General features: G+C 44.8%; 2 protein-coding genes across 2 annotated transcripts in view; one reads left to right on the forward strand and one right to left on the reverse strand.

Moving 5' to 3' along the window:
• The window catches only part of CSUI_010774 (glutamate leucine phenylalanine valine dehydrogenase family protein), a gene marked incomplete at its 5' end in the record, with an annotated part of 4,406 nt that extends 2,596 nt beyond the window's left edge, over positions 1-1,810 (forward strand). The window contains one exon of the mRNA XM_068070875.1: positions 67-1,810. Within this exon, the coding sequence (XP_067917148.1) occupies positions 67-229 (163 nt within the window). The remainder of the gene's footprint in view (positions 1-66) is intronic.
• A 1,069-nt stretch (positions 1,811-2,879) lies between these two features.
• Positions 2,880-9,428, reverse strand: CSUI_010775 (uncharacterized protein; the record flags this gene model as incomplete). The annotated part of the gene is made up of 2 exons (XM_068070876.1): positions 2,880-8,225; positions 8,946-9,428. Coding segments are annotated over 2 exons (5,367 nt in total), but the record flags the coding sequence as incomplete, so codon positions are not given.
• Between the last annotated feature and the right edge of the window lie 17 nt (positions 9,429-9,445).

Below are 9,445 nucleotides of genomic sequence, written 5' to 3' on the forward strand. Positions count from 1 at the left end.
TTCTTTCTTTCTTTCTCATATTTTCGCCTTTCTCTCCGCTTCTTTTTATTTTGTTTCTTTCTCCAGAGTTCCAGAGTCGTACCTGCAAGCGATCTTTCAGTCTTACCTCGCCTCTCGATTCTACTATAGCCAGAGATTTACAGATGAAGATCTCTCCATGTTCGCTTTCTTTGACTACGTTCGACATCTCAAAGGCTCTTCCACGTCCTCCCTTTCTTCAGCTCCATAGACACCACCTCCATTCTTCTTACAAAGAACAAGACGACGATGATCGATCGATCGATCTCTATCGCAAAAGATGGAGAGGGTCTATTCATTTGTTTCTCCAGTGTTGTTGTGGTTCTCTGTGGTGTATGTACACCTGCACACGTCTCCCTACGCTTGGGCGGGAGAAAGAGAGAAGAAGGGAAAGTCTTGTCAGAAAATCTTCCTATGTCCGATGAAAGTGTTCACAGAAGAAGAGGTTTACTCTTACACAGTGGTTGCTGGGTCTCTCGATCTCCCCCCCCCCCTTTTCCTCTCTCTCTCTCTTCATGTGGAGCCGTAGTACGAGTCTTCGGTGGACTTTAAGCTATAAGGATGGGAGAAGGAATAGGTGAGAGAAAGAAAGAAAGAGAAAGAGAGACAGAGAGAGAGAAAGGCATAGGGCATCAAGTGTGTTGGGAGATTTGTCGAGTCTGTCTTCCTTTCGCAAGGGGTTGAGGGGAGGTCTAGGGGTCTTTTCAGGAGTAGTTTGTCTCTCTTTTCTTTTTCTTTGGATTCATGAAGGGGGATCTCGAGTGATTCCGGTGACTGAGGCATTTTTCGATCAAGAGAAAGAAAGAGACCGATCTTTCTATCTTCCATCAGCCCCGTGTGTATACATATATCTACGGTTCTATAGATGGGTATATGTACAGAGCGATATGAAGATACAGAGACCGCTTGTTGCTCTCTCTAGTGAGTGTAGAGGGGGGGGGAAGTTGGCAAGCGTTGCGGTGGGAGATGATGAGGCAGCAAAAGAATGATCGATCGACATCTCTTTCTTTCTTTTCTAACTTCTCTTCTATATGTAAGATAGATACCTTCAAAAAGAGGTGGAAGATAACAAGAAGAATAAGAGGGGACGTGGGGGAAGGAGTGGAGAGGTCATCTCTCTCTCTCCTCTATGAAGGGTGTCTGTAGATGACGACGAACAGTGGGAGAGAGAGAAAGACAAAAAGCAAGAGATGAGGGAGAAAGAAAGAGGTCAAGAAAGAAAGAAAGAAAGCTGAGAAGACTAGGAGTTCTTCTGTCTGTTTACGCTGGCCGGGGTTGGAAGAGAGGCTGGTGTCGACGGAGAGTTTCCTTTGCAAGCTTTTTCTTCTTTTTTTCTTCATTTTCCCAAAGAGGAAGGGAGTAGGGGAGAAGAGATTGAAGCAGTCCTTTCTTTCTTTCTTTCTCACTCTTTCTTTCTTCTTATCTCGGTTGTCTTTCTTTCTGTATCTTCTTTCTCTTTTTACCTCCCGTGCATGCGGAAAGGATACCCCTTTTTCTCTTTATTCTCTTCCCTCCCCTTTCTTTCGTAGAGGTTTCATCGCTTTTCTCCTTTTTTGTATTTCACTAGTCAAGTAGATCGTATGTAGATCTTATCGATTCTTTCTAAGAGTGATGCTGTGGTACGTCTTATCATTTCAATGAAAAGAAACAGAGACAGAGGGAGAGACACTGAGAGAGAGAGTTAGATTCTCTCCCAGTACGTTAAGTCAACTCGCCTCTTCCCCCTTCTTTCTTTCTTTCTATGGAGGGAGAGATTGCATGTCCTACTTACTCTTCGTCTAGAGACCTGAATTCTCGAGTGTCTTTTTTCCTCTTTCTGTTCCTCTTTTGTATGTGGAGAGTTGCTTCTCATCTAAAGGCGTGTGTGCTTGATCATCGAGACACGCGAAAGGAAAAAGAACGGCCTCTCAACAGTTCATCTCCTACATTCTACATCCATATCGATGCTCCCCTCCTCCTCCCCCTGCCTAGTTGGTCTTAGAGACAACATCCCTCCCTAGGTATAGGAGTAATAGTAGTAGTAGAAATCGTAGGAGGAGCTGTCCTTTTTTCTTTTTTCTTCTTCGTCAATTCACTGTGAGTACAATGAAATTTCGTCATTCTTAGTGATTTAGATATAGATAAGAGAAGAGCTCTTGGCGAGGCTGTGGGATAGTTCGTTTGTATCGACCTCTACCATCAGCAGGGTTGCTAGACACACGTAGACAGAGAGAAAGAGAGAGACGCCTCTTCTTTCTGTATTCCTCTATCCACCTTCGAGTCGATATACTCAAGAAGGGGCGACGAGTCTGTGACTCCAATTGCAGAATTCTTCACACGTTTGGTTTATCTGTCGTCTTGTCTAACTCTCCAGGATTCCTGCGGGACGCTCCTTATAGTGAGAGTGTTCGAAATACATGATGTAGTACTCGCATAGAGAGGAGAAGATAAGATAGGAATGGATGAATGGAAGTGTCGATGTGAGAGAGGATCGATCGCATGCAAATCGAGAAAAAAAATAGTAGGGAAGAGATCGGTCTGTCTCCGTCTCTATCTCTGTTTATACGACGAAGGGTCACTACTTCTACTACTGGGTGCCCAAGTCACCTCGATATTTCTTCTCATTGCGTAGGTGTAGGTAGTAGAGGTAGTAGTAGTAGTATTCTCTCTCAGCATCTATCCTCTTCTGTTTTGCCTTAGAGCAGGGAGCGAAAGATCAGGCATAGAAAGCTTAGAGAGAAGTTCAATACATGAGCCCTTCTTCCTATTCTTCTTCTTCTTTCCTTCTATCAAGATACATACATAGCTACACTCTGTTCTTCTTAACCCTTTTCGTCTTCGATTTCTCTGATTGCTTTTCGCCACAATACAAATATTCTTCAGTCGGTCAGTTAACACAAGAGTCTTCTTGAAAGAAGAGAAACGATTTGCTGTCTATCATGAGGGATAGAGCGAGACAGAGAGAGGAAGAAACATTCTCAACCCCCGGGACTGCTGATTTCATAGAATGAGCCATTCGATCCACACAAAAAGAAGAATAAGATACACCTCACAATACTACACACACATTTCACGACGGGACACTCATACTCACGAAACATTCAGACACATATATACATACATATATATATATATACAGAAATATATACATACAGAAATACACCTACGTACGTGCGAACATCCCGCGATAGTATGTTACAGTGGATGTACGTACGTTTCCAACCGTAGAGATAGGATGATACATGGAGAGGATGTATATACGTCTCTCTATATACACCCTATATACATATGGATGTATATAGAAATATGTAGATATCCTCTCGTCGCTTTCCTATCCTCCTTCATTAATTGGGGTGACTGACGCCGTTACCACTATTACTACTACCAGAACTCCCAAAGGCTCCGAAGAAGAATCCCCTTACACCCCCTCCCGTACTACTGCTACTAGTAGTAATACTATGACTACTTTCATTTGAAGTACTTCGCCTTCTTCTCCCTCCTCCTGCTGCACTTGTATCATCTCCCCCTTTAGTGAGCTTTCTTGTACGACTGAATTGGGGTCCTAGTATAGCGGCTCTTCCCCCTGAGACTGATGTGCCTGACCCCGAGATCTCGCTACCCCCCCTTCTGCTTCCTCCCTCGACATGCTGCTGGTAATTGAAGAAGAGAGGTAAAGGTCGGGGAAAAGAAACACCTGGAGATGAAGATGAGGGGAGGGCTGAAGAAGTCGCATGACTTTGATTGATATTTGGATGAAGATGATCTTGATTTAGTGGAGAATGCTGAGAAAGACAAGCACCTCCTCCTCCACCTGTTGACGGTAGCATCATATCCCCACAACCCACTTGTCTCATATATAACCCTCGGCTTATATTCGGGGAAGACGATCCTTTGGATATCCCCCCTTGATTATATGAGGGATGAAGGGGAAGGGCCGAATGATGACTACTACTACTACGGACATACGTGACTCCCCCACGATCACGCAACCCAAGAGCCGCCGCTTCTTCATTGACACAGAGAGCCACTGCTGCAGCAGCCTCAGGCCATCCTTGTCCTTCTCCTAGAGAAGATTGTAAGGAAGGACTGGTTGAATATAGGGGGGATCTCTTCTCTCTTTCTGAGAAAGAAGGAGAGGAACCTGAAGATGAGGGTCTTGGGAAACGTGGAAGAGGTTGAATATGTCCTTCTTCTCCTAAGGTCTGATCATCGAGTCCGATCGGTCTCTGTGCAACAGCTGCTTCTTCTTCAAGAGGAAGAGAAGTAGACGAAGAAGAAGAGGATGGTGGAATACAAGAAGAAGGATGGAGAGATGTCTGGTCGTGGTATTGTTGTGGCTGGAAAGGAGAAAAGTGTGACGACCCTTGTCCTTGTTGAGGAATCATACTTACACCTCCTGCTGCCTGATTAGGAATAGAAAGAATTCCTACCTGCTGCTTCTGCTGGTACGGGTGCTGTTGTACTAGTAGGAGTTGTTGAGGTGTATGTACACCTGGATTCTGGATGTGAGTTCGACCCGAGGGACTCGTCCCCCCAGGATGCTGATAGATAGACTGCTGCAGGGGGGGTTGATTGTGAGGGATTCCCCCCCCTGTATTCATAGAAGAACTTTGAAGAGGATCTCCCGGAGGTGCAGCCCCCCCCGAGAAAGAAATAGAATGGCCTTGTGGATGAAGATGATGAGGATGACCCATAATATGATTAAAATACACGAGAGATGTCTGCTGCTTGCCATTCATCTCTTCACGTCCTTTTCCTATCATATCTGGATCTACGCCTTGATAGGGTGTTGAGAATGAAGTCATTTGACTTGGAGAAGGACTTGGACTGTTGCTTTCATTCGAATACAATGGTAGAGAATGCTGAGGAGAAGAGAAAGAGAGACAAGATAAAGGAAGCTTCTCTTGATGCTGTGGATTTTCCCTGCCCATTCCATCTTCTCGATGACCTCCTCCGCCTCCTCCTCCTCGAGTCTTCTTCTCTATCGCTCCCCCCTCTTCAGGGGTCTGACGAGATAGAGCCATCTTCTCTCCATGTTGAAGAGGTAGAGACATAGACTCTTTCATTCCTATTCCTCCTCCTTCTTGGGTTATTCCGGTAGCCCTTGTATGATGATTTGTATACTGAAGAGAACTCGGATGAGAAGAAGCCATGGCATCCCTACCTGAGAGATGACTATACGGTTGATACCCATGACTGGATAGATCATTACCTCGAACGTCTTCTTTCCCCCTCTGGGGAGGCGCATGTCTATTCTCTGTGATTCTCCATTGAGCCTTTTGTCTCTCCCAGGCTGTCTGCCATTGCTGCTGGGATTTATAGTGAGACGAATTCTCCTGAGACGGATCAAGAGAAAAGGATGAATTCTCTTCATGATGGTAGTATGGAGATTCCCCACCTAATCCTTTAGGATCTTTCTTCTTATCGAACTCATTACCATATACACCTCTTTCTTCTCCTGTCTCTCCATCTTTTCTATCTTGCTCAGTGCCTCTCCCTAGCTGTTGCTGTTGTGGGGTTGGCTGTTCACAACTCTTCATCTTCTTCTCAGACATCGAGGGTGTCGCTCCTCCTCCCGATGGTCGAGCTCCTCCCCCTAGAGATCTCGCACCTGTAAGAGAAGGTCGGGAAGGCACCGCTCCCCCCCCAGGAGGTGTCTGTCCACGTCTACGTCGCAAGATCCCTGAGGAAGGAGAAGGAGAAGATGATAAGTTCTTGTCTAGGGGTGTTACACTTGGTGGTAAGGGAAATCGATCCTTTCTGCCTCCTCCTTTTCTTGGATCTTTGCCTTGAAGAATGCCTTCATGACTTCTTTCTCCATTGCTGAGAGATGGATAGAACAGTTTCGATGCGGATGATGAGCTACTAGTCCTTCTTGAATGGCTTGATAGACTTTTCTTATTATTCTGATCTGAAGAAGAGAGAGAAGTCGTCACCTTCTTCTCAGGTTGAAGAATCGGACGCGAATAGATCTGAAGATTACTGAGAGTAAATGAAGGGATTTGCATCGTTAAAGGATTCATATATTGTTGATGAGAAGATGAGACAGAAGAAGAAGACGAGCAACTCGAGTTGACCGTGTTATTTTCTCCTAGATCTTCACGATGATTCTCCATAGATGTCGATACAACACCTCCTACCATCGATGAGGTGTCTCCTTCTTGAGATGGGAATGACATAGGTGACACACCCCCCCCACCTTCATAATGATTCGGAGAAGAACGATGAGGGTGCTGCTGGTGCTGGGTGATCTGCATCTGTCCTGTAGGGTCTGGAGAATACGGGGAATGAGAGTAGGAAGAATGGCTATCACTACGATGTGTCCTATTCTTCTCATGATCATGAAGTTGAGAAGGATAGGGTGTATATACACCACCATTATTATTATAGGGTTGGAATGATGAAGATAGATAGCCTCCTCTCGAACCAAAGGATGGAGTTTCAGATGGCTGTAACATATCTGGGGCACGAGTATGATTCGTTCTCGATGGATCATGGAGCAGAGAACAATTGACCGATGATGAAGAGAAGATCTGTCCTTGCGAAGAATTCTTCTGATAGAGATTACCTAGACCTTGAGAAGATGATTGAGGTGACTGTCGTAGGAACCATTGTGGGTTTCCTTCACTTTCTCCTGTACCTCTCATCTCATCTTCTCTATAATTTCCATTATCACTACCAAGAGGAGGAGGAGGTGGTGGTGACGATTGCGGTGTATGTACACCACCTGGATATACATGAGTCATCTCACCCTGATGATGAGGAGGATGATTAGATGGAAAGATCACCTGAGGAGATGCCGCATTAACTTGAAGAAAATGCTGCCCTTGAAGATACGAAGAAGAAGAAGTCGCCATGGTAGGTACCTTCTGAGAAGGTTCTCCAGGACCTTCACCCCCATCTCCCTGATGCGAGGTGGAATAAAGAGGATATCCTTCAGATAGCTTGCCATTCTTTGTCATGCTATTCTCGAACATAACGGCTCTCTTATGATTCTGATCTCCTTGTAGGACTGGCCTCTCACCCTTCATCTCTCTATCATTCTCACATGAAGGAATAAGACAATCATTCAAAGGGATCACCTGTTGATAAGAATGATAGACAGACGTAGAAGAAGAAGATGATGATGGAGTCACCTCGTTAGGATAAGAATGAAGAGAAGGAGGTAGATATCTTCTTCTCTCATCCTCTGTCGCAAGATCCTCATAGGAACCCTTCCAGCTCCTTTCATTCTCTCCTAGCATGTTCAATCCTTCTTCTTCTTCTTCTGCTCCTCTGTCTTGTTGTCGATATCTTCCTTCAAAAGCCACTCCTTCTGATAGAGATCTCTGCTGCTGACTCTTCATCGAAAGAGAAGAAGATGACTGGCTAGAAGATGAAGAAGAAGATGAGGAGGAGGAGGTCGATGCTTCAACCTTAGGGGTGGCGGCTGTTGAGTCCATAGATGAGAGGCCTTGATCATTCGATAGAGGAGAGCTATAAAGAAGCTTTTTCTTCGGGCCTTCTCCGCTTTTCCATAACGACGTATTTTCATAACCATGGCTACTACTACTACTACTATTACTATTGTGGCGACTAGCCATACTTCGATCTTGAGAATTCCCTAGACATCCCGATGAAGTACTTGGGCCGTCACTAAAACATCGACGTGCTCCTCCTGCTGCTGCTGCTGGTCCTTTGTTAATAGCTATCTTGCTTTTCTTTGAAGACATGATCGAACAACCTTCATGAGAAGTCGTTGCTTTGCCTTCTCCCCCTGTAACACCCCCTGAAGCACTTCGGTTCATCCCTCCTCTTTCTCTTCCTCTTTCTTTTCCACAACTTCCATACATCCATGCTTTCTTAGGATTTCGATTCAATGAAGAACGACTTTGAGAATAAGAGTCAAGAGAGTTGACCGAGCTTCTTAGATAAGAATAGCCTCCATACGATGACTGAGAAGAAAAGATCGGCTGGAAAAGGGCGGGTTCTTTTGAAATCTTATCTCTTTGCTGCTTCTTCATCGCATTCTCCCATAGACGTATAAACACGGGAGGAGGTGACTGAGTATGAAGGCGAGATGGATAAGGAGAAGATTGCGATAAATAGCCTTCGGAGTAGACATCGTCTGCGTCCATTGGAGAAGATCCATCTAGATTCCGACGCGGCCCGCGACTTCGACCTCGTAAAAGAGGCGACCGAGTATCCCCCCGAGTCTGCAGGTGATCCGCGCTATTATCCAAGCGATCCTAGAGATCACACAACACACACATACACATCAAATCATAAATAGAGAGAGAAGAGAAAAGGAGAGATGCATCGATGTACAGAGAGAAAGAAAGATAGAGACAGATATCGAGAGAGATAGAGAGATCAAGAGATAGATAGATAAGTACAAAACTCAGAGAATGCTACATGCAGATAGATATCTATCTATTTATGTATATGGATGGAGAAAGCCAAGAAGTATAGGCAGTTGTAAGTACAGATTGATCCGTATGACTGACTACCAACTATGTGGATCAGCTGAAGTGTGATAGTCCAGAAAATTGTATTTACATATAGATCAAAGATAGATAGATAAGAAGTAGATATGTAGATAGGCAGATAGATGAAAGAGAGATAGAAATGAGTAGACTCGATCCATGGTATGACGAATGCCTGAGATAGGAACATCCCTCATCTATCTTCTCAGACATCCGCATATACGCTCTGTGTATGGTACATAAAGAACTCTGCATATGATATCTTTCCCCATTCATTCATTCATTTGTAATCTTGTCCCATCTCTTTATGTCTTCTTCATATCTATATGAAAGACCTCTTTCTCTATTGAAGATCTTCTCTGATCTACTCATGGTACACTATCATTATCATCATCTGTCTCTTCTTCTATACACTCTATCTATCAATGATACTTTCTCTATTCATCCACAAGAACAGCGATCATAGATAGCTAGCTAACTCACCCTGCTATGATGGGTGCTCGCATTACTCACAGTCGTCGCTGCTGTCCCACATGAGAGACGGGAGACAGATCCGAAGCTATTTCTTCGGGAACGTTGATGTTGTTGAGATATGGGTGGTCTGTCTCCGTCTCTTCCTATCCCACACCCCCCTGGTCGTCCTCCTCCTCCTCCTACTGTGGCGGTGCCCCCTGTTGCTCCCCACCCTCCCCCTGTGGAGAAGACCCCTGTGGCTACATTTCCTCCAAGAGCGTTCCATAGCTTCTTGTTGGAAGTGACTACTGAGTTCTTCTTATCAGAGCCAAGGGGGGAGGAGCTGATGGATGAAGAGGGGCTCCATCTTCTATGAGAATCGCGTTTGCCTAAGCCTTTTGATTTCTCTTCATGCTGATGACAAAAGACACATAAACTTTTATATCGTAGGCCATGAGGACAGAGGAGTCTACCGTCACTTCGAAACGCATGCTCACTATAACTTCTTGGATGATGAGAGGAAGAAGAAG

Source organism: Cystoisospora suis (genome assembly GCF_002600585.1).
Source record: "Cystoisospora suis strain Wien I chromosome Unknown contig_8270, whole genome shotgun sequence".
In the NCBI taxonomy this organism is placed as follows: domain Eukaryota; phylum Apicomplexa; class Conoidasida; order Eucoccidiorida; family Sarcocystidae; genus Cystoisospora; species Cystoisospora suis.